Source organism: Panthera pardus, unplaced genomic scaffold (assembly GCF_024362965.1).
Source record: "Panthera pardus isolate Hobbes unplaced genomic scaffold, ASM2436296v1 HiC_scaffold_13, whole genome shotgun sequence".
NCBI lineage: Eukaryota > Metazoa > Chordata > Mammalia > Carnivora > Felidae > Panthera > Panthera pardus.
Genome location: NW_026526688.1, coordinates 147,404,935 through 147,431,052, shown reverse-complemented (window position 1 = coordinate 147,431,052; position 26,118 = coordinate 147,404,935). Strand labels below are relative to the sequence as shown.

The 26,118-nt window shown below is 39.5% G+C and overlaps 1 protein-coding gene across 4 annotated transcripts in view; it reads left to right on the top strand.

Moving 5' to 3' along the window:
* SLC4A4 (solute carrier family 4 member 4) overlaps positions 1–26,118 on the top strand; it is a 350,076-nt gene that overhangs the window by 180,650 nt on the left and 143,308 nt on the right. For all 4 annotated transcript variants that reach the window (XM_019467956.2, XM_019467942.2, XM_019467967.2 and 1 more), the window contains one exon: positions 24,662–24,738. In XM_019467956.2, coding sequence (XP_019323501.1) covers positions 24,662–24,738 — 77 coding nt within the window. The remainder of the gene's footprint in view (positions 1–24,661; positions 24,739–26,118) is intronic.

Below are 26,118 nucleotides of genomic sequence, written 5' to 3'. Positions count from 1 at the left end.
TATTGGCTAATCAAGCATTGTCAGTTACACTTGTATCTCCTTTGTCTTGACTGGATTGATATGTCCTCACTAGTTTGATATGAAAGATATGCTCTCACCATCTTTAAGAGCTAAGTCAGTCTGAAAACATATGAGAGGAAATAGAATATGTAGCATCTACTTAACTAGAAAGTATAGTATCTGTTTGCCTGAGACAAACTTTCCGAACAACAGGCAGTTCCATCTTTGTTTTTGACTATTGGGTACTCTTAGAAAGAATGATGATAAACTTAACAAATTTGTCTACATTTTCTTATTTGTATGAGTTGCTTTTTCTTTTCTTCTCTCTCTCTCTCTCTCTTTTAATATTGAGAGATGGTGGTGGTGTAGGGAGCTATTAATGGGCCATGAATTGTGATTCTTCTTGCATAGATTGAGGTTCTTTTGTAGAAAGCTGTGATATGTTCATCACTCAGGCTGTTATAGTGCCTGGCACACAAACACTTCACAAATATTTGTTGGTTAAATGAACACTTAACCTTGAAAGTAAAAGAAAGGACTGAAAAGAATATGGAAACCTAGCACAGGAATGATTTTTTCTGAATTTGTCAGATCATAGTCTTTATATCAAAACTAACCAGCCTCAGTAGCAAGGGGAATCTCTGCTATTCTTCAGTGGCTGCTGATAGTAGTAGAATTTGAGACCTGAGTTCCTTGGCTCAGATGCCCATTTTCTGCTGACTAGATCATTCTACCCATGGTTGACATACCCTCACCAAAACAGTGTTGACTACTATGAGCTGTCATTTATCCAGCCTGGTGCTGGCTCATTTAAACATCCCCACAAAACATTATGTGAAGCAAGCCTCACTGACCCCTTGTAAATAAAGACGCTGAGACTCAGTGAGGTTTAAGTGCTTATGGTAGTCATTAGGGCTGTTCCCAAATGTAGGTCTCCTGTGGGAACAAATAAGGATTCTTCTTCCTCACCCGCTTGAAGTTAGGTGTGGCTGCATGACTTGACTTTGCCAGTGAAACATGAGCAGAAGTGATGGGGGTCATTCCTGGGGAGAACCTGAAGAACCAGTACATTCTCCACTAGGTTCATTTTTCCTTCAAACCAGCAGCATTCTAGAGAGTGGCTGCTATGGAGCAGGTCCTGGCTTAAGGACAGAGTTGCAAAAGCAAGCCCCTAGCCAATCCACAATGGGCATCATCCTGAGTAAGAAGTAAAGCACTGTTGTTTTAAGTTAGGAGAATTTCAGGTGGTCCTATCACTGTAACCTTGCCTATCTGGCAGGGAGAGTGTTGTAGGTCACTCAGTAAGTGGAGGACCACAGGGTTTGAACTCAGGTGTGTAGATGCCAGATGACACAGTTAGTTTTTATTTCTGTCTTTGCTTCTCATGCTGTCTGCCCTCTGTTCTCCCTACTTTCAGCAACAGATAGTGTCCTTGTCTGCTGACAAGAGGTGTGGATATTGATGACCTGAGCTTTGTTGTTTCGGGTCAGAAAATTAAATCCCCAACATTTTTCAATGAGAGGCAACAAGTCAGCATTCAGAAGTATAATTTCCGGGGATGGTTCTGTTTTCCTTTTTTCTTTTTCTTTTTTTTTTTTTTTAATTTTTTTTTAACATTTATTTTTGAGACCGAGAGAGAGAGAGCATGAACAGGGGAGGGTCAGAGAAAGAGGGAGACACAGAATCTGAAACAGGCTCCAGGCTCCGAGCTGTCAGCACAGAGCCCGACACAGGGCTCAAACCCACGGACCATGAGATCATGACCTGAGCCGAAGTCGGACGCTTAACCAACTGAGCCACCCAGGCGCCCTGGTTCTGTTTTCTAAATCCCATTCTTACCAACCACAGGAAGCAGCTGGAGCACATACACTATTATGGGCCATGATCAGCTTTGGCCTCAGGAAGAGCCATACATGGATGGGTTCTGCAAGTAGTAACCATGGTTACAAGTCAAAGAACGGTCTTGTTAGGTGATATCGTAGAGGGACTAATAGCATCCTTCTTTTGAGGAGGAAGAACAGGAAAACTTCAATTATAATGGCAATTTTTCCCCATAGTAAAAGTTCTATGTTTTAAAAAATTGATTCTTCTAGCACATACTTAGGCTGGGGTCTGGATTTTAGGAATTGCTGTAGGTATCAAAGTTGAATCATTTCCCTAATTTCCAAGGGATATTTTCAAGTAATTTTTTTCTGTGTTTCTAGGGAAAAGCCTAGAGCCTGTATGAAAGTTCTCTTACGCGTTTTCTCTTAAGCAGCTAGTTGCTTAGGATCTGTGTAGGCTGTTATTATTATTTGTAATAGTGTCAGTAATAGGTGTGACTGTTGTCTTCAATAAGAATGATTACTAACACCTTGGTTTTGGAGGATCCCTTTCCTGCTAGTGGTGATAATTTTATTATATCCAGTTATAGAGTTTTGGAGTACTGCTACTTTATTCATTCAAATTGTCAATTATTCACTTAAATATTAAATTTTTTTTTTTTTTTTTTTTTTTTTTTTTTTTTTAGAGACAGTGTGAGAGCATGAGTTGGGGAGGGGCAGAAGGAGAGAGAAAATCTCAAGCAGGCTCCATGCTTAGTGCAAAGCCTGATGTAGGGCTTGATCTCACAACCCTGGGATCACAAACTGAGCTGAAATCAAGAGTTGGATGCTCCACCAACTGAGCCACCCAGGCACCCCATTCACTTACATATTTTTAAGTACGACTCTTTAGCTGGTACTTAGCTAAGTGTGGGGAAAATACAGTGAACAAGGCAGACACAAGCAGATATGTACCAGTCAGGCCTGTTTATCAAGGGGACAGTGATGTTTGTGATAAGCTACTTCCTCCTGGGCAGAGTAGGGGAGCTTGTAGAGAGAGTGGGTCACATCTGAAGGAGGAGGGTGAGCACCTGGAGACCATCTACGAGGTGAACAGACAGTGAGGGATCTGACTCGGCCATAGATGCTGATTAGAAGAATCAGAGAAAGGGCAACTTAACTGGTTTACAGGAACTGGCTCAATACAAATATGTAGGGATAGGCTCTGCTTTGGTGTTTTAGAGAACAGGCCCTGTGGGTAGACATTTTAGGAAAGAAGATACTGGCTTGACACTCTGATGTTTGAGATAAAGATTGAAATGTAATTTTTATTTTTATGATTCAGTGATTCTTGAATTTCAGTGATTTTCCAGAAGATTAATGACCTGTTGCAAGTTCAGGCTGATAAAGCCCTGTTAGCAAGGATTTAGTCCCATCTCTTGTGTGAGGGTGCAAAGTTTTCCCATCAAGGGTTTTTTTTTTTTTTTTTGCCAGTTGGGGGAGGGAATGATGGCTGTGGGGACCAATTCCCCAGTGCTAGAGAATATAAAAGGAAAAGCAAGGGTCTCTACTTAGGAAAATGTATAGTGAAGGCTAGAAACATATGGTGATGTACAGTATTTCTAAGAAGTTATGTGTATTTAAATGAAAGCCAGCTCTTTCTGAGCATGTGTGTGCTTTGATTGGCATATATGATTTGTTTCTTTCTTTTCTTTTTTCCTTTTTTTTTTTTTTTTTAAATAAGTTCTATGCCCAGCAGGGGGCTTGAACTCATGACCCTGGAGGTCAAGGGTCACATGTTCTACCAACTTAGCCACCCAAGCACCCCAGCACACACTATTTCTTTATTCATTTAGATGCTGCTATTTACCTGGGAAATTGAGGCAGTTTACATATATAAGAATGAGCTTTATTACGATGAAATGGATAGCTTCATTAAGTGGTAAGTTTCCTGGGGCACCTGGGTGGCTCAGTCGGTTAAGCGTCCAACTTCGGCTCAGTTCATGATCTTGCGGTCAGTGAGTTCGAGCCCTGCGTCGGGCTCTGTGCTGACAGCTCAGAGCCTGGAGCCTGTTTCGGATTCTATGTCTCCCTTTCTCTCTGACCCTCCCCCATTCATGCTCTGTCTGTCTCTGTCTCAAAAATAAATAAACATTAAAAAAAAAATTAAAAAAAAGTGGTAAGTTTCCTGTCATCAAACATATAGAAGTAGGTATTAGGAGATTGGCTTTGTCTGGTGTTATAGGAGAAAAACGACCCGATAGAGAAGTTGTTCAGAAGACCTCCAGCCAATCCTTTAGCTCTGTGATTCTATGAACCACATCCATAATAACATACCCAGTCTTCCAGATTATCTACCCTGTGGGGCATTTAAACTTACTGTATCTACCCTCTGTATTGACATCCCTGCCCCAGAGGTAATGTATACTGTGAGAAAATTCCAGTAGCACTGTACTAGAGAAATTTCTGAAGCTAAGGTTTTGACACTGATTCAGGTTATCACTGATACGAATTTCTCATTTTCTGTTGCTTTTTTCTTCATTTTGGTTCAGCAGAAAATAGATCTTTTAGAAAGTACCTTTGCCCACTGTTAAACAATCTTTAAACAGCATAACTAGACCAAGTGAAGCATTCTTAGAGTCTCTGCATCTTCTGTTGTTTGAGTCTTCATATATTTACCACTTTATTTTTTTCCCTCCATACTACTTCAGTGGTAAATATAGAAAGGAGTATATTTCCCTTAAATCAGAATGACAGGTGCTTAGAATGAACTAAGATCAAAATCTTGGAACACAGTAGAAATTACTTAAAGAACTTTCTATCACCATGATGTAATATAATAAGTAAGCTAGGTATGGGGTACCCGGATGGCTCAGTCCGTTAAGGCTTTGACTCTTAATTTCAGCTTAGGTTATGGTCTCAAGGTCATGAATTCGAGCCCCTCTTTGGGCTCTGTGCTGACAGCGTGGAGCTGGCTTGGGATTCTCTCTCTTTTTCTCTCTCTGCCCCTCCCACATTCTCTCTTTCTTTCAAAATAAGTAAAAATAAACTTAAAAAAATAAGTAAGCTAAGCACATATTGCATAGTTTTCTCAAGTAAATAATTACTAGTGACCTCCATGCTCAGTGAGGCATCTCACACATTTGCTAGAAGCTAACTTTGGTTTGCCCAAAGTTATCGCATACCCTCTATGGGTTGAATAACAGCTACATTTCCCCTTCAATCCTCATTTCTTGAGTGCCCACAGATAATTCCAACCCCCAGCTGCAAACTGTCAGTTCTCTGAACTTATCTCCTTAGGCTGGAAAATTGCAAATGGTGGGATTCTGCCATGGCAGTTTTATTTCACAGTTTCCTAAGAATCTTGAGGTCAGTGAGGATTTATGCATATGATTGGAGGCCAAAGAGAAAAAGAATAAAACTAGCATCTGTGCGGGACATTTGCTCATGCATTCCCTTGCTTAATCCTTGTAGCAGTCCTATAAGGGATTATTATTCCATTTTACAATCTTTTCTTACTCTAACTTTGTCTTCTTTCCGTAGTATCATGCTTATATAAATTATCTCTTGGGTTCCTTTTATATCTCTCCTTACGGACCTGTTAAGTTCATCTGAGAGAGATGAAGTTTGAGCCACCTACCCTGTACCGCTCCCTCCACCCCCTGCTGCATCAGTATGAAAAATGATGGCTATGGCAGTTGGTATCATGGAGGTCTGTGTCATGGAGTTAAATATCCCTGTCCTTGTGGTTTCTTAGAACTAGATGTGATTTAGGAGTAGGACAGTGTCAACTCAGAACAATAAGCATCTTAGTGCAGCTTGGGCTTTTCAATAAGAAAGAAATCCTGGGCCCATCTTAATTCTTATCAGAATTCCACAGAGGAACTCTAGGCTTACTTGAGGCCTCACAGCTATCACACCATTTGGAATCTAGAAGTCACTTTGGCTGAACTGTGTAATAAACCTCTCGTCAGGGGAGGAACAGAGTATATAAGCAAATGCACACCAGGAGAGATGTTATACCCTTCCTTTGCTCCAGCTCAGACTTGTAGAACTTAAATGGGGAGAGTCTTCAAGACCACTTGTGTGATAGAGGCAGGATGGGCCCAGAGGTGTTTGTGTCCTCTTTCCTGGAGGCTGTTCTCTGAGTCGTGTATGACCTGTGATTAGCACCTGTAAAATGTAGCTAACAAGATGTGCATTAGCAAGGCCATGAGGAGTTACTGCTTGGGGAAGCCAATTTGAATGACTTTTCTTCAGGTCACATTTGGTGAGCCATAAATCTAGCAGTGAGGAAGGGCTACATTTGTAACTGGAGGCCCAGAGGATGTGTCTGTTACTCTTCTAAAGTTTTATATCTCTGTCTATGTCTTTGTCTGTATCTAAATCAACATTGATACTGGATACGGACATCCAAATCCGTATTATTACTTGGCTGCAGAGGTAGAACTATGCTAAATGGCTTTTTTTTTTTTTTTTTCTGCCCATACTTTTTTTTCTTCTTTCTGCATATACTTTTCAGGTATAAGGATTTTTGGTGACTAAAGCTATAGATTGGAATCTTTGGTATTTCAGACAGAACGTTCAAGAAAAATTTCCCTTGTCATAATTTAAAACATAGTGGCCAAAAATCATGAGTTCACTCATATGAGGACTTTAAGAGACAAAACAGATGAACATAAGCGATGGGAAACAAAAATAATATAAAAACAGGGAGGGTGACAAAACAGAAGAGACTCATAAATATGGAGAACAAACTGAGGGTTACTGGAGGGGTTGTGGGAGGGGGGATGGGCTAAATGGGTAAGGGGCATTAAGGAATCTACTCCTGAAATCATTGTTGCACTATATGCTAATTTGGATGTAAATTTTAAAAAATAAAAAATAAAATAAAAAAAAATAGTGTAAATATTACTTCATGGGGCATATTAAAACTACTTAAAATTGATTTTAAACTCTTAAAATTTTGGTCTCCAAGATGTTTATTTATTTTTGAGAGAGAGAGCATGAGCAGGGGAGGGGCAGCGAGAGAGGGAGACATAGAATCCAAAGCAGGCTCCTGAGCCGAAGTCAGATGCTCAACCGACTGAGCCATCCAGGCGCCCCTCCAGGTTTATATTAAAATTTAATTTAATTAAATCTCCCAAGGTTGTCTACTACTCAATAATTAATTTCAGTTACTTAGAAATAATAAAAATAGATTTAATTAACATTTATATTATAAATGTATATTTTTATTAAATTATTATGTACAAATGGTTATGAAATTGACCAAGAATAAGACTTCTAATGAAAAAACAAATTTTATCTTTTGCTTTATCTTCTTGTTTTAACTTCTTTGTTCTGAGGCATGTTTTTTTAACAGCCACTGTTAACTCTTCAAATTGTTTCTAAATTTTCTTTAGAAAATTTCTTTCTTCCTTTTTTAGTTTTTTCATAGTTACCTTCATATCTCTGTATACTGGGCTTATCTTGCTAGTTCTGATTTATTAATCTTAGGCATTGCCTGTTAATTTTACCTGTTTTGTACATTTTTCCTTCCTCAAAATAGGTGTGTATCATTATTCTAATTCCATTATTAATTATGTTTATAATTGTAGGTAATAAGCCTATCCTTTTTTTTTTTTTTTTTTTTTTTTTAAGCAAGCATTGATGGGATCTTTTAACTACTTACCTGGTGAGAGAAGATTAGTTAGTTTCCCTACTCTTCCTTGCCCCTGTCCTCGCTACTTTCACTTCCAGACTTCTACTGTTTATTGTCAGTGTTATTTAGATTTATATTCTTACTTTTATCTGTAAATACATTTTGTGTTTTATCAGGTGATTCTTAAGTCAGAAATCTGTAAATAGCATTTATATTATTGTGACTATATGCATATAGTTAATTCTAAAGCTATATAATATGTTATAATTGCATTTTCCTGTACAGTTATTTTTAACCTAGAGTCTTAAATTGCCATTTTGTGGAATTACCTATTGTTACGGTATTCCCAAGATTTCACAGTGCTTCATCTACCTACAGGGCTGGATTTGTGTGTCTGTGTTGTGCGAGAGATTGCAGTATTAATATTTCTGTAGTGACCCTTGTGGTTTGAAGAAATGTGTTCTTTAGCTCTGGGATATCCTCTTTAGTAGTGTTCTCTCCTCCATTTTTCTTGTTCTGGCTTAGTTGGACTCCTAGTAGTTAGATATTGGCCTTCCTGGATGGATCCTCTGTACCTCTGATCTTTTTTTCACGTATCTCCTGGCTTTTTGTTTCCTTCTTCCCTTACTTTTTGGAAGATTTTCTTGATTGATTTTCATACCTTTATGTATATATTTTTGCAACCATATATATTCTTTTTTTTTTTTTCAATATATGAAATTTATTGTCAAATTGGTTTCCATACAACACCCAGTGCTCATCCCAAAAGGTGCCCTCCTCAATACCTATCACCCACCCTCCCCTCCCTCCCACCCCCCATCAACCCTCAGTTTGTTCTCAGTTTTTAAGAGTCTCTTATGCTTTGGCTCTCTCCCACTCTAACCTCTTTTTTTTTTTTTTTTCCTTCCTCTCCCCCATGGGTTTCTGTTAAGTTTCTCAGGATCCACATAAGAGTGAAAACATATGGTATCTGTCCTTCTCTGTATGGCTTATTTCACTTAGCATCACACTCTTCAGTTCCATCCACGTTGCTACAAAAGGCCATATTTCGTTCTTTCTCATTGCCATGTAGTACTCCATTGTGTATATAAACCACAATTTCTTTATACATTCATCAGTTGATGGACATTTCGGCTCTTTCCATAATTTGGCTATTGTTGAGAATGCTGCTATAAACTTTGGGGTGCAAGTGCCCCTATGCATCAGTACTCCTGTATCCCTTGGGTAAATTCCTAGCAGTGCTATTGCTGGGTCATAGGGTAGGTCTATTTTTAATTTTCTGAGGAACCTCCACACTGCTTTCCAGAGCGGCTGCACCAATTTGCATTCCCACCAACAGTGCAAGAGGGTTCCCGTTTCTCCACATCCTCTCCAGCATCTATAGTCTCCTGATTTGTTCATTTTGACCACTCTGACTGGCGTGAGGTGATATCTGAGTGTGGTTTTGATTTGTATTTCCCTGATGAGGAGCGACGTTGAGCATCTTTTCATGTGCCTGTTGGCCATCCGGATGTCTTCTTTAGAGAAGTGTCTATTCATGTTTTCTGCCCATTTCTTCACTGGGTTATTTGTTTTTCGGGTGTGGAGTTTGGTGAGCTCTTTATAGATTTTGGATACTAGCCCTTTGTCCGATATGTCATTTGCAAATATCTTTTCCCATTCTGTTGGTTGCCTTTTAGTTTTGTTGGTTGTTTCCTTTGCTGTGAAGAAGCTTTTTATCTTCATAAGGTCCCAGTAATTCATTTTTGCTTTTAATTCCCTTGACTTTGGGGATGTGTCGAGTAAGAGATTGCTATGGCTGAGATCAGAGAGGTCTTTTCCTGCTTTCTCCTCTAGGGTTTTGATGGTTTTCTGTCTCACATTCAGGTCCTTTATCCATTTTGAGTTTATTTTTGTGAATGGTGTGAGAAAGTGGTCTAGTTTCAACCTTCTGCATGTTGCTGTCCAGTTCTCCCAGCACCATTTGTTAAAGAGACTGTCTTTTTTCCATTGGATATTCTTTCCTGCCTTGTCAAAGATGAGTTGGCCATACGTTTATGGGTCTAGTTCTGGGGTTTCTATTCTATTCCATTGGTCTATGTGTCTGTTTTTGTGCCAATACCATGCTGTCTTGATGATGACAGCTTTGTAGTAGAGGTTAAAGTCTGGGATTGTGATGCCTCCTGCTTTGGTCTTCTTCTTCAAAATTACTTTGGCAATTCAGGGCCTTTTGTGGTTCCATATGAATTTTAGAATTGCTTGTTCTAGTTTCGAGAAGAATGCTGGTGCAATTTTGATTGGGATTGCATTGAATGTGTAGATAGCTTTGGGTAGTATTGACATTTTGACAATATTTATTCTCCCAATCCATGAGCAGGGAATGTCTTTCCATTTCTCTCTATCTTCTTCAATTACCTTCATAAGCTTTCTATAGTTTTCAGCATGCAGATCTTTTACATCTTTGGTTAGATTTATTCCTAGGTATTTTATGCTTCTTGGTGCAATTGTGAATGGGATCAGTTTCTTTATTTGTCTTTCTGTTGCTTCATTGTTAGTGTATAAGAATGCAACTGATTTCTGTACATTGATTTTTTATTCTGCAACTTTGCTGAATTCATGTATCAGTTGTAGCAGACTTTTGGTGGAGTCTATCGGATTTTCCATGTATAATATCATGTCATCTGCAAAAAGCGAAAGCTTGACTTCATCTTTGCCAATTTGGATGCCTTTGATTTCCTTTTGTTGTCTGATTGCTGATGCTAGAACTTCCAACACTATGTTAAACAACAGCGGTGAGAGTGGGCATCCCTGTCATGTTCCTGATCTCAGGGAAAAAGCTCTCAGTTTTTCCCCATTGAGGATGATGTTAGCTGTGGGCTTTTCATAAATGGCTTTTATGATGTTTAAGTATGTTCCTTCTATCCCGACTTTCTCCAGGGTTTTTATTAAGAAAGGGTGCTGGATTTTGTCAAAGGCCTTTTCTGCATCGATTGACAGGGTCATATGGTTCTTATCTTTTCTTTTATTAATGTGATATATCACAATTGATTTGCTAATGTTGAACCAGCCCTGCATCCCAGGAATGAATCCCACTTGATCATGGTGAATAATTCTTTTTATATGCCGTTGAATTCTATTTGCTAGTATCTTATTGAGAATTTTTGCATCCATATTCATCAGGGATATTGGCCTATAGTTCTCTTTTTTTTACTGGGTCTCTGTCTGGTTTAGGAACCAAAGTAATACTGGCTTCATAGAATGAGTCTGGAAGTTTTCCTTCCCTTTCTATTTCTTGGAATAGCTTGAGAAGGATAGGTATTATCTCTGCTTTAAACGTCTGGTAGAACTCCCCTGGGAAGCCATCTGGTCCTGGACTCTTATTTGTTGGGAGATTTTTGATAACCGATTCAATTTCTTCACTGGTTATGGGTCTGTTCAAGCTTTCTATTTCCTCCTGATTGAGTTTTGGAAGAGTGTGGGTGTTTAGGAATTTGTCCATTTCTTCCAGGTTGTCCAATTGGTTGGCATATAATTTTTCATAGTATTCCCTGATAATTGTTTGTATGTCTGAGGGATTGGTTGTAATAATTCCATTTTCATTCATGATTTTATCTATTTGGGTCATCTCCCTTTTCTTTTTGAGAAGCCTGGCTAGAGGTTTGTCAATTTTGTTTATTTTTTCAAAAAACCAACTCTTGGTTTCGTTGATCTGCTCTACCGTTTTTTTAGATTCTATATTGTTTATTTCTGCTCTGATCTTTATTATTTCTCTTCTTCTGCTGGGTTTAGGCTGCCTTTGCTGTTCTGCTTCTATTTCCTTTAGGTGTGCTGTTAGATTTTGTATTTGGGATTTTTCTTGTTTCTTGAGATAGACCTGGATTGCGATGTATTTTCCTTTCAGGACTGCCTTCACTGTATCCCAAAGCGTTTGGATTGTTGTATTTTCATTTTCATTTGTTTCCATATATTTTTTAATTTCTTCTCTAATTGCCTGGTTGACCCACTCATTCTTTAGTAGGGTGTTCTTTAACCTCCATGCTTTTGGAGGTTTTCCAGACTTTTTCCTGTGGTTGATTTCAAGCTTCATAGCATTGTGGTCTGAAAGTATGCATAGTATAATTTCAGTTCTTGTATACTTATGAAGGGCTGTTTTGTGACCCAGTATATGATCTATCTTGGAGAATGTTCCATGTGCACTCGAGAAGAAAGTATATTCTGTTGCTTTGGGATGCAGAGTTCTAAATATATCTGTGAAGTCCATCTGATCCAATGTGTCATTCAGGGCCCTTGTTTCTTTATTGACCGTGTGTCTAGATGATCTATCCATTTCTGTAAGTGGAGTGTTAAAGTCCCCTGCATTTACCACATTCTTATCAATAAGGTTGCTTATGTTTATGAGTAATTGTTTTATATAGTTGGGGGCTCCAGTATTCGGCGCATAGACATTTATAATTGTTAGCTCTTCCTGGTGGATAGACCCTGTAATTATTATATAATGCCCTTGTTCATCTCTTGTTACAGCCTTTAATTTAAAGTCTAGTTTGTCTGATATAAGTATGGCTACTCCAGCTTTCTTTTGGCTTCCAGTAGCATGATAGTTCTCCATCCCCTCACTCTCAATCTAAAGGTATCCTCAGATCTAAAATGAGTCTCTTGTAGACAGCAAATAGATGGGTCTTGTTTTTTTATCCATTCTGATACCCTATGTCTTTTGGTTGGCGCATTTAATCCATTTACATTCAGTGTTATTATAGAAAGATACGAGTTTAGAGTCATTGTGATGTCTGTATGATTTATGCTTGTAGTGATGAGTTTAGAGTCATTGTGATGTCTGTATGATTTATGCTTGTAGTGATGTCTCTGGTATTTTGTCTCACAGGATCCCCCTTAGGATCTCTTGTAGGGCTGGTTTAGTGGTGACAAATTCCTTCAGTTTTTGTTTGTTTGGGAAGACCTTTATCTCTCCTTCTATTCTAAATGACACACTTGCTGGATAAAGGATTCTCGGCTGCATATTTTTCCTGTTCAGCACATTAAAGATCTCGTGCCAATCCTTTCTGGCCTGCCAAGTTTCAAAAGAGAGATCAGTCACGAGTCTTATAGGTCTCCCTTTATATGTGAGGGCACGTTTACCCCTTGTTGCTTTCAGAATTTTCTCTTTATCCTTGTATTTTGCCAGTTTCACTATGATATGTCGTGCAGAAGATCGATTCAAGTTACATCTGAAGGGAGTTCTCTGTGCCTCTTGGATTTCAATGCCTTTTTCCTTCCCCAGTTCAGGGAAGTTCTCAGCTATTATTTCTTCAAGTACCCCTTCAGCACCTTTCCCTCTCTCTTCGTCCTCTGGGATACCAATTATGCGTATATTATTTCTTTTTAGTGTATCACTTAGTTCTCTAATTTTCCCCTCATAGTCCTGGATTTTTTTATCTCTTTTTCTCAGCTTCCTCTTTTTCCATAACTTTATCTTCTAGTTCACCTATTCTCTCCTCTGCCTCTTCAATCCGAGCCGTCATCATTTCCATTTTATTTTGCATTTCGTTTAAAGCGTTTTTCAGCTCCTCCTGACTGCTCCTTAGTCCCTTGATCTCTGTAGCAAGAGATTCTCTGCCGTCCTCTATACTGTTTTCAAGCCCAGCGATTAATTTTATGACTATTATTCTAAATTCACTTTCTGTTATATTATTTAAATCCTTTTTGATCAGTTCATTAGCTGTTGTTATTTCCTGGAGATTCTTCTGAGGGGAATTCTTCCGTTTGGTCATTTTGGATAGTCCCTGGAGTGGTGAGGACCTGCTGGGCACTTCCCCTGTGCTGTGGTGTATAACTGGAGTTGGTGGGCGGGTCCGCAGTCCGACCTGATGTCTGCCCCCAGCCCACCGCTGGGGCCACAGTCAGACTGGTGTGTGCCTTCTCTTCCCCTCTCCTAGGGGCGGGATTCACTGTGGGGTGGCGTGGCCCGTCTGGGCTACTTGCACACTGCCAGGCTTGTGGTGCTGGGGATCTGGCGTATTAGCTGGGGTGGGTAGGCAAGGTGCACGGGGGCAGGAGGGGCAGGCTTAGCTCGCTTCTCCTTAGGTGATCCACTTCAGGAGGGGCCCTGTGGCAGCGGGAGGGAGTCAGACCCGCTGCTGGAGGGGTGGCACCGCAAAAGCACAGCGTTGGGTATTTGCGCAGAGCAAGCAAGTTCCCTGGCAGGAACTGGTTCCCTTTGGGATTTTGGCTGGGGGATGGGCGAGGGAGATGGCGCTGGAGAGCGCCTTTGTTCCCCGCCAAACTGAGCTCTGTGGCCCCGGGGCTCAGCAACTCTCCCTCCCTTTGTCCTCCAGCCTTCCCGCTTTCGGAGCAGAGCTGTTCACTTATGACCTCTCAGATGCTAAGTCGCGCTTGCTGTCAGAACACACTCCGTCTGGCCCCTCCGCTTTTGCCAGCCAGACACGGGGGCTCTGCTTGGCCAGCAGGCTGCCCCTCCCCCTGGCTCCCTCCCGCCAGTCTGTGGAGCGTGCACCGCCTCTCCGCCCTTCCTACCCTCTTCTGTGGGCCTCTCGTCTGGGCTTGGCTACGGAGACTCCGTTCTGCTAGTCTTCTGGTGGTTTTCTGGGTTAGTTAGGCAGGTGGAGGTGGAATCTAAGTGATCAGCAGGACGCGCGGTGAGCCCAGCGTCCTCTTACGCTGCCATCTTCTCCCTATCCTTTCTCTATATTCTTTAAAAGTAATTGTAACTCTAAAATATTTCCCTTGTTCTGTTTTTCATAACATCCTGTTTATGTTCTGTGGATGCAGTATTTTCTCAAATCTCGTATATACTAATAAGACTTTTTAAGTTTCTAAATTATATTTTTAAAAAATTTTTTTAGGTGTCTGTTTTAGTTTTTGGCTTCCTCAAGTGTCCATTTGTATTTAAGAAAGAGGATTTGTTTTAGGGGCTCCTGGGTAGCTCAGTCAGTTGAGTGTCCAACTTTGGCTCAGGTCATGATCTCACAGCTTGTGAGTTCAAGCCCTGCATTGGGCTCTGTGCTGACAGCTCAGAGCCTGGAGCCTGCTTTGGATTCTGTGTCTCCCTCTCTCTCTGCCCCTAACCCACTAGTGTTCTCTCTTTCTCTCAAAAAAGATTAAACATTTAAAAAAAAAAAGAAAGAGGATTTGTTTTAGAGTAAGAATGGTTATTCTGAAGGGTACTCTAATAAGACTTTGCTCTGCACTGGTTGCCCTGGTCTTTTCTGAATACCTTTTTGTCAAAGAGCCATGTGGTATAAATGCTTTGGCTTCTGGGTGTTTTCTCTGGGTGGTGGTAGACTTACTGTGCATAGACTTTCCATAAACTCATCCCTTTTAGCCTGCATCTTACTTGGGACAGCTTCCAGTGTATGGAGCTTCTTCAGAGTTTTGCAGGGAATATCTTTTCCTTTTTGACTACATGCCTCTCTGCACATATTTTACACTGTGATTTCTGAATGGTGTGAATAGTATCAGGCTCTGATACTCTATCTCCTCTTCTTATTCTGGGAAGTTTTTGGTCTCTTATCTCTGTTGGTCTTCTACCAGTTCTTTCAATTGATGTGGCCTTACATTGTCTTCAAAAGTAATTTTTTTAGGGGCACTGGGTGGCTCAGTTGGTTGAGTGTCCAACTTCAGCTCAGGTCATGATCTCACACTCCGTGAGTTTGAGCCCCGCATCAGACTCTGTGCTGACAGCTCAGAGCCTGGAGCCTGCTTCGGGTTCTGTGTCTCCCTCTCTCTCTGCCCCTCCCTTGCTCACACTCTGTCTCTCTCTCTCTCAAAAATAAATATTAAAAGTAATTTTTTTAAGTCTATCATTTCAAAAGTATCTAGGAAGAGAGAGGTATAAACTCATTTGCTGAATCATAAGTTGAATTGGTGGCCTTCTTAAATTATTTTAAATTTAGATACTTCTTTAATTCAGAGAATTTCTCCATTAATATGAATTAGCAAAATTTTACTGTATCTTGGATCTGGTGTCTACATAGATATAAGAGAGTAGGAGCCACTTATGAAATCAGACACTGGTACATGTGTTTGGAATGATGTGGCTGCAGGAACCTATTGAAATTCCTCCTCAACTTGGCTTAGGGGCATTTAGTAAAATCACTTTGGGTCGTTGCCTGTTTGGCACGAAGGAAGTGAGGTGTTTGTTTACTTCTGTCATAATCTACCATTGGTCTTTCCCATTTATCTTCCTACTAGCCAGCATAGCTTGCTGATGGTATTGTTCTTTTCTGTTTCTAGTTATGTGAGATAAGGTCACAAATTATTTTATATACGTCCACCTGTGTGCTTTGGACAGCATAACCTCGTCTGTTGTTTTATATTGTGTGTGTGCATATACGTGCATTTAAGACACAGAGAAAGAGCTAGTATAGAATCACAAATACTGTATATAATCACAGGGACCACAGATTCCTTGATGTACTTTATGGGGACTGTACTGTTTAGTAACTGTTCCAGTCCTTGTTTGTGTTGGCATGTTTCCTCAGCTGAGCAGAGACTTTTTAAATGTCTTTTTAGAATGTGTGTGTGCAGAGAGATAGAGACTGGTTCTTTACATTTTTTAAAAAAATTAATTAATTAATTAATTAATTAATTAATTAATATTTATGAGAGAGAGAGAGAGAGAGAGAGTGAGAGAGAGAAAGACAGCATGAGCTGGGGAGGGGCAGAGAGAGATGGAGAATGTGAAGCAGGCTCCAGGCTCTGAACTGTCAGCACAGAGCTGGACGTGGGGCTCTAACTCACGAACTGCAAGATCATGACCTGAGCCAAAGTTGGACACTCAACCAACTGAGCCACCCAGGTGCCCCAAGAATGATTCTTTTTAAATTAACTACTTTTTAAAGATCATAATAAAAATTAAATATCTAGTGCCATATTACTAGAATGGGAGTCACTACGATTAGAGCATTTTGCTTTCGCTGGTTGAAATTGGAAAATAATTAGAAGAGATGAACCTTGTGTACTTGGCGTTGAGATGTCTAAGACCTTACATTCGTCTTTGGGAAAAACCCACAGAGTAGTCTGAGAATTCAAAAACAGAGAATGGGATCAGAGAAGTTGTGGTTGGATAGGTTATCAGGGAGCAGGTGGACAGCAGAGATCTCAGAAGCGTAGAGAATGATCTTTCCAAAAAGAGACTGGCGTTGGTAAGGATTTATTGGCATAGGTGTTTGTCGTGCTGTGGTTTGGCTTCCGCACACTCCCGGTCTCTCCCTCAGATGTCGTCTGCGTTACCTTTGTCCCATACATTAGGGATGACTTCAGCTTTGGGCTTGCACTTTTGTCACATACTTTGATACTCATCTGGATCTTTTGATATCTTCTTCCTTCCTCTAAATTTGTTTCATTTTCCAGGCCAGTCACATTCTTTGAGTTATTTTAGTTCCTGAAAACTTTACTCTTTCCTTTCCCCAAGGTCTGGACACCCTCGCTTATTTGTCCTCCCATTCTCACCTCCTGATCCTTCCTTCACAGGGGGTTTCTCTTTTCACCCCTTCATTCCTTCTCACGTCTGTTCCCACTGCTGACTAATAGGCTGTTAGCCAGTTTGGCAGAGTCTTTCCACTCTGTTACTTCTGGGCCAGCTACAAACTTATTCCTTATTTACTCTAAGGCTTTCCAAGTCTGAAGGCTCTTGGAGTGTGTATACAGCATCTCCCTTCATAGGAAATGGACTTTGAACAGTAGTGTTTATACTAGTAACTCCAAATGGAAGTAAAATGATACTCAGTTGGTATTATCCATTCATTCACAAATATTTATTAAGTGCCACTTAGTGTCAAGCTCTGAGGCTAAAACTGTGAATAAGACAAACTTAGGGCTTTGACTCCGGGCTCTTGGGGTTTGTTTTGTATTAAATCATGAACAAACGAAGGAAACAATCAGCAAAACTAAAAGGCAGCCGACGGAATGGAAGAAAATATTTGCAAACGACATATCAGATAAAGGGTTAGTATCCAAAATCTGTAAAGAACTTATTGAACTCAACACCCAAAAAACAAAGAATCCAGTGAAGAAATGGGCAAAAGACATGAATAGACACTTCTCCAAGGAAGACATCCAGATGGCCAACCGACACATGAAAAAATGCTCAACATCACTCATCATCAGGGAAATAAAATCAAAACCACAATGAGATACCACCTCACACCTATCAGAATGGCTAACATTAACAACTCAGGCAACAACAGATGTTGGCGAGGATGCGGAGAAAGAGAATCTCTTTTGCATCGTTGGTGGGAATGCAAACTGGTGCAGCCACTCTGGAAAACAGTATGGAGGTTCCTCAAAAAGCTAAATATAGAACTACCCTATGACCCAGCAATTGCACTACTAGGCATTTATCTAAGAGATACAGGTATGCTGTTTCAAAGGGTTACATGTACCCCAATGTTTATAGCAGCACTATCAACAATAGCCAAAGTATGGAAAGAGCCCAAATGTCCATCGAATTGATGGATGAATGGATAAAGAAGATGTGGTGTGTATATATGGTGTGTATACACACACACACACACACACACACACACACACACACACTGGAGTATTACTCAGCAATCAAAAAGAATGAAATCGTGCTATTTGCAACTACGTGGATGGAACTGGAGTGTATTATGTTAAGTGAAATTAGAGAAAGACAAAAATCATATGACTTCACTCATATGAGGACTTTAAGAGACAAAACAGATGAACATAAGAGAAAGGAAACAAAAATCATATAAAAACAGGGAGGGGGACAAAGCATTAGAGACTCATAAATATGGAGAACAAACAGAGGGTTACTGGAGGGGTTGTGGGAGGGGGGATGGGCTAAATGGGTAAGGGGCATTAAGGAATCTACTCCTGAAATCATTGTTGCACTATATGTTAACTAATTTGGATGCAAATTAAAAAAAAAATAAAATTAAGTATAAAAACAATCATGAACAAACAACAAAAATTTTCTAAACAAAACAATTAAAAATCAAATAAGCAAAAAAAATACAAGCTGATATTCTGTTAGTTATGAAATTCCTTCAAAGAGCTCCTTTGATGGTATTTTTAAGTTTCCTTCATCTAATATTTACATGTTAAATATTTCTATATTTGGAGGTCAGGAGTAAGAATGGGTTAGAGGTCTTAATGACATGTTTATTTTATTATTTTTGGTAGGGGTAGCTGTTGAGATTTTGTTGCACTGGAGGACTAGGGAACTGGTATGACAATATCTAAGTTTCTCTTTTAGCGATTCTTTCTAGACTTTCTCCAACTCATTGCTAGTATCCCAGGTGATTTATTCTCCTTGTCCGCTTATATTCCTGCTTTTAGTGGTTGAAATGGAAAGAAATTGCAGTTGGAGTAACTTGAAATATGGTAGAAATATGGTAGAAAACCAATATGGAAATAATGGAGAGTTGACTGTATGTACATTGCGGAATTTTACAAATACTTGGCTGTGATTGTGAGGTGGGACATTCAGAAGCATGTGACATTGTTGTTTTTATAATTACATTGCTATTGCTTTTAGCATCCTTTCTCCTTTGTCACAGAGGTGTGGTTTTGGGCTACTATTTAATCACAGTGGCAAACATTATAGCTGAGTTCAATTCCCTTCTCTCCCTTTTTTCTTTATGAAAACGAAAAAGTAAAGAAATGTGTACTCCATCTTTGGGAATAACCAAATTGGAAACCAAGAATGTTTCTGCCTTAAATATTCTTAAGAACATTATATTGTATATAATTGGCATGAAAATAGAATAGATTCTTTTTGGTTATATGTTAAATTTTCTCTTTATTAGAAATGGTGAAGTTTGCGTGTTTATTTATGTAAATAACATAGACCAATTTTTTTTTTTTCTCAGAGGCAGAGGGCTTGGTATTAAGAGATCCAGATTTAAATTATAGTTTTACTACTTGCTGTGTGACCATGAACTTAACCTCCTTGAAGTTCATTTTGTTTATGTGTAAAGTTAGAAGAATACTAACTTCAAGGTGCTTATATGAGCATTAAGTAAGATAATGTAAGTTAAAGTACTTAGTCCTTAAAAGGATTAGTTGCCCCTTAATCTTAGATGTAGACAGTTTCTAGTAGAGTTGTTAATGTCAACAATGGGTGGGGGGGGGGGGGGTGGAATATCAGTGAGTCAGTGGAATACAGAACACATTAGCATGCATTCTTCCAAAACTACATTTATTATTAGTTTTATGGTCTCAAATAGTGCAAATCAGACCCATACCTCTGAATTTTCTGACATGGACACCCAGATTCCCTGATGTCTGTTTTATGTAAGTTACCTTAGTTGTTTTTCATGCTAAAATTAGTCTTTAATTGTTAAGGATAAAAAATCCAGTTTATTTCATACCCCAGGTGATCTTTGTTTTAGCTTGTTCTGAGGCTCTCTGTTGCTTCATTGTAAAGGTATGAGGTGAGGGGGGTGATGTGTTAATTGCATTACATACATATTTACATTTTTATCTAATACGTATACATTTAAATATCTTCCTTCTATGCAGTACATTCTCCTCACCCTTTTCATTGTATCTAATAGATATCATTGCAAAGGACTTTATGAATTGCTACATGTGTGCTAAAGAACAATGATTTTCAAACTTAGTACAGAGTGCAGTTAATTTTTATAGAAGACAGTATGTACCTGCCAAGTGTGTACTTTCAAAATGAAATTGTTTTAAATTGTGTGAAACTGCCTAAAAATGTGATTCTCCAAAGTTTTCTTTTTCTTAGGGCCAGAAAACAGTGATATGGAAATTAATTATGATTATGCACCTGAGGCTGATTCTTCTTCTTTTGTAGAAATCAAACGTAAAAAAACAAAACAAAACAAAAACAAAGTTTCTTTGGACCAAGAGCACTTATATAACATTTGTTTGCCCTGGAATTTTTTGTTTGTTTGTTTCTTTAAAAAATTTTTTTTCATGTTTATTTTTGAGAGAGAGACAGAGACAGTGGTGTGTGTGTGGGGGGGGGGGGGAGGGGGGATAGGGGAGGGGCAGAGAGAGAGGGAGACACAGAATCCAAAGCAGGCTCCAGATTCTGAGCTGTCAGCACAGAGCCCAATGCAGGGCTCAAACCCACGAACTGTGAGATCATGACCTGAGCCGAAGTCGGATGGTTAACGACTGAGCCACGCAGACACCCCTGTATGCCCTGGATTTTGATGGAAAGGGCTGAGTGTGGTTACCTTTGAGTGAGTGAATCCCCCATCTGTGCAGGAAGTGGCATACTTCAGGGTCCTCGTGCATTTCACCTTTTTGGTATAAGTTAACATTTTCTTCTACTACCTCCACTCACTTAGGATTGCAATATAATGAATTTACATTATGGGCCCAAACTATAAGTAGAAAGCATTGATTTATCCTGATAATGTGTCTTAGTGAATGTCAGGTGCAAAATACCTACAATAGGACGTTGTTAGGGATCAGTTGCGTAACAGCTTCCCGGGTTTGCTAAAATAACATGCACAGATTTCTGATTCCAGACATAATCGGGTTTGTAATCTCTTTTGGCTCTTGTCCTTGTCTTGGATTTGGGTGATATGTTTCTGGAAAAGGCTGATTAAACAATGAGGTTCCCAAACAAATTTATTTATTTGATTGTGTAGGTGAGGACTTAGAGGAAAAGCCAAGTAAGACACTCTGTGTTTCTGAGGCAAGGTTGCTAACTGAATGATTTGCTTGAGATATAGTAGTTTAGAGCAGTGGCTTGGAGGAGGGCGAGGTTATCAGGACTACCCCTGTGCCTACCTCAATTTATATGTGCTTCTTTTAATTCTTTTAATTCAGATCCTGAGACACACCATCCTGTTAAGGTAACTGGTTTATTTAGAGCAGTGGTTCTCAAACTCTAACATGTCTCAAAATTACTTTAAAGGTTTGTTAGAACTGCATCACTGGGCTCCAAACCCGGAGTTGTGATTATATAGTAGTCCCTCTTATTTGCAGGACATACGTTCCACGATTCCCAGTGGATGCCTTGAACCCTGTGTATATTATGTTTTTTCCTATACACAGACTTATGATAAAGTTTAATTTATAAATTAAGCACAGTAAGAGATTAACAACAATAACCAATAATAAAATAAACTATTATAACAATTACTATAATAAAAGTCTGTGAATGTGGTCTTTGTCAAAATATTGTACTGTACTCACTCTTTTTATGTGAGATGATAAAATGCCTATGTGATGAGAAGAAGTGGGGTTTATGACGTAGGCACTGTGATATAGTGTTAGGCTGCTATTGACCTTCTGATGGTTCATCAGGAGGATCACCTGCTTTGGGACTACAATTGACCACAGGTAACTGACACAGCAGAGTAAGGGGGACTACTGTAGTTAGTCTAGGGTAAGTCCCAAGAAGTTGCATTTCTAACAAGTGCTCAGGTAATGCTAATGTTGTTGGTCTGGGCACCGCACTTTGGGGACCACTGCCTTGGGAAGCATTTGTTTTGGTTTCAAGGTGTTTGGGCATAGGGGTGGGGAGTTTGATAGGGAGGGGGTGGGGAAACAGTGAAGTATGTTTATCATCTTGCTCAGGGTTTACCTAGAAATGTTGACTTCCGTATTCTTTGATTGTATTACAAAGTTACAGATCAGAGAAGTTGTTACCTTTATTAATGAGAATCAGATAAAGGTAGGAAGAACAGTAGATTTGATTGTTTCTTAGCATTGACCTGTTTTTCCCCATCTGGTTCCTGCATCTTCCTTGGATCCCCACCCCCCACTTCATCTAATACAAATATAGCCGTACTATCATGAGAGAAATGATGAGACGGTATATGAGGTTTCTTGGAAAAGTTGTGACATCAGTCAAGATTATCATTGTAATAAAAACTTTATTCATTTGGTTTCTACCTATTTAGATTTTGCAACAGTTAGGACAGTGCTTGGGTTAAAATGTACCTTTGCAGCATTTATAATTTCCAAAGCAAATCAATGAATTTAGGATATTTCCCAGAAAGTTTAAATCACTTAATGAAACTTCTTTCAAATTATTTTAGTACCGTGGGCCCCTGGTTGGCTTGGTTGGGTGTCCATCTTTGGCTCTGGTTATGAACTCACGGTTCGTGGGTTTGAGCCCTGTGTCGGGCTCTGTGTTGACAGGTGAGAGCCTGGTGCCTGCTTCAGATTCTGGGTCTCCCTCTCTTTCTGCCCCTGCCCTGCTTGCATTCTGTGTGTGTGTGTGTGTGTGTGTGTGTGTGTGTGTGTGTGTCTTTCAAGAATAAATAAAACATTAAAAAAATTATTTCAGTACTGCCACTTAGTTGATTTGATAATTTGAAATCAATCTTGGGGTGCCTGGGTGGCTCAGTCAGTTAAGTGTCCGACTCTTGATTTTGGCTGAGGTAGTGATCTCATGGTTCATGGGACTGAGCCCCATGTCAGGCTCTGAGCTGATCGCTGGGAGCCTGCTTGGGATTCTCTGTCTCTTCTCTCTTCTGCTCCCCTTCTCTCTAGTGCCAGCAGCTTTCTCTCAGAATAAATAAACATTAAAAAAAAAAAAAAAGAAAGAAAGAAAGAAAGAAATCAGCCTCATCTCTTCATTTGCATAAACTACTTTTAATTTATGATTAGAATTGCTAAGGCTTCCTTGCTTTAGGAATATATTGTTCAGATTTCTTCACTCATTCAGGTAGAATTTCCAACCAGTTAGTCCAAAAAACTGCTTTTGCTTTTAATGTAAAGTGCAAAATTATAGCTACATTCCCTATTACTTTTAAGCCCATCATTATTTGGGAGCATTCACATTTGTACCTGGTATCTTTTATTTTGAGTGCACATTGGAAACCTGGTGTGCAGTTCAAAGAAGAAAATGCGGCCTCCAATAAGGTTCTTTTAATTTTGCTCATAAAGCAGTTTTTCAGATGTTACTTTCCTTCGAAAAATGCCCTGGGCTCAAATTTTCCTAGAATAAAATGTCCTACCAGGTAAAGGGTTTAAGAGATCTAGGCCATGCTTACTCAATGAAATGCAGCAGAGTGGAAAACACCCTGTCTTGCCAGCTCAAGAAAATTCTGATTTTTCTGATTTAGTAGTTAAAGACCATTATGATATTTAGAGCTGCTTTTATATAGACATCAAATTATTAGAAGTAGATTTTAGTCTGTTATAAAATTATGTGTTGAAGTTTCTATCTGAAGGAATTAAAGTCTGTAATCTAAAAAATAATTTGGTAGTGAATGTGAAGCTGAATTCAAACTTTGGGGCTTGTTTTTCAACCCTTGTCCTTTTGATGTGAAGACCAGCCTGAGTCAGATCATTGAGGATTAATGATGAATGCATTACTCAGCACCGTGCAGGGGTTGGGTCAAACACCGAGGCTTTGAAAAGTTACTCTTTTGCTTAGTAAGCCTAGAAATTTCAAGTCCAACTGCAGAATGAACAGAATGTTATTCTTTTGGTTAACATAGTCTACTTAAAGATGGGCTATCACTCTTCTAGATGTCCCTCCTCTCTTCTTGTATGATGGTGTCTAAAGCCATTGGCTATGACCTACAGCCACTGTATTGCCAGGGAGCTTGGTTCCCACGAAGTATTCCTGATGAAATCCATTCCTTAACGTGAATAAGAAGGCTGGCATGTTAAGGGGAAAGAAAGGATATGCTTATGGGAGTGCAAGAAGTAAGGGGCCTGTGACAACACCACTCTGAGGTGAAGAATGGGAATTCTGGATCAGATACCCACTAAGGAGAAATCTTCTTGGTGAAAGCGTTAGCTGGAGAAGGGACCACAGATGGGTTTTTCGATTTATCAGAGTGAGCGGTATACTAGGAAGGACTGCAGATGCCTGGGGAAAGGAGGTCCAGTCCTGTAATCTGGGGCCAGCTCTGCTGACCTGAGGACAGAGGCCATGTCCTCTGTGGGAACATGGAAAGGATACCATGTGGATTAGGATGTGTGTAAAGGGCAGTGACAAAAGGCAAATCAAACCAGGAGTAAATTTTTTTTATGCTTATCATTTTAGATGTTTCTTTCAAAGTTTAACTCATCTTGAACTAGAGCGAGGCAGTAAGACGTAAAAATGGTATTTGGGTTTTTACATACTTTCCTTTTAACTGTCTTTGTGCTCCAACCTGGACTCTGGAAAACTCTTCAGGGGGACCCCAGGGGAGCTGAAGCATCATTGCCATTCCCATCATCATCTACAAGTGTTTATGAAGTATATAACCAAAGTCTCTGTGGTTTTGAAAAGAAGACTTTAATTAGGGTTCACTTTTGTTTTTTTCAGGTAGCCCAGCCATGACCCATAGGAATCTGACTTCCTCCAGTCTGAATGACATTTCCGATAAACCAGAGAAGGACCAGGTAAGCAAAGACATCTTACTCCAGAAATGTAAGATTAAATATGTATCTAGAAGATGCTGGAATGAGATTAGAAATGATGGTTCCCAACTTAAAATGAACTGAGATGTGTGGATGGGGTTTTTTTGCACTTCCTCTGAGGGAAGGGGAAGCAGTATGTGGAGGGATTTGAAGCTTGAAGATAAGAATTAGTCTTGACTCCAGCCCTTACAGATGTGTTCTCTTGGGCAATTTAAGTTTTGAAGCTATAGTTGTCTTTAAAATAGTCTTGAAGCTATAGTTGTCTTTAAAGCTATGGGCTTTAAAATGGTAATAATAATCCCTGCCGCAGGGTTATTGTGAGGATTAACAGGTATTATTTAGGAAAAAGTGCACTGATAAACTAAAGGTCTAAGAAATGCTGGCCACGATTAACTTTAGGGAGATTCTTCAGGCAAAGGTAATGATAGCCTTGTTAGCTGTTTATGTTGTCTGTGAAAACATAGTAAGTAGCCTATTTGACATGGAGAGCAATTCGGTTTTGAATCTTGATTTGCTTTCTTTGAAAAAAGAATATGGTAGAATCTGGGCCATTGTTCCCAGTTGGGTCGGTATCTGGACACAGAGAATGGCCAGTAGGTGTAATTTTGCACTTTACATTAAAAAACAAAACCAGTTATTTGGACTAACTGGGTGAAATTTCCACCTGAACAAATAAATCTGAATTATACATTCTAAGGTGAGGGAGACTTATTTATGACGACGTGCCTCTTCACTGGCAGCACTTAACAGTTGTGACAAAGGTTTATAAGCTTTAGAAAATTCTAAAAGGTACGGGAAAGGTAAATTTGTGCTCTTTCTTGTGAAGTGGCTTTTGGATTCTTTCTTCCTTCCCTTCCCCAGCAGCACCCTATTAGGGCCTTCATCATCTCAGACTGGATTGCTAGAAAAGCTTTGGAACTAATCCCTTGTCTGTTTTCTCCCATGTCAATAATCCACTTTTCATATTATTGCCCTCATATTTCTCTCCTGGATCAAAAGCTTATAATGGCTTCCCATCAGGTTAAGTTCAGAATCTCCTTCCTGACTTTCAAGATTCTCTGAAGTCTAGTGTTGTCCTTCTGATTTTAATTTGTGGACTTTCAAGATTCTCTGAAGTCTAGTGTTGTCCTTCTGATTTTAATTTGTGTTCCTCAGAAGAGGAACTGTCTGCTTCTCTCAGGCTTAATTACCTCCCTATTACATTGAGATTGATTCTTGACTCCTAGAGCTGCTCCCCTTTCATAAGCTAATGTAGATCACTCTCCTCCCTTGCATTTGCCTACCCCTTGAAGTGAGCAGAAGTTCATTTAAATGTTGGACACCTTGGAAAGTACGAACCTGTAGCAGAAAAGCTCAGTCCAC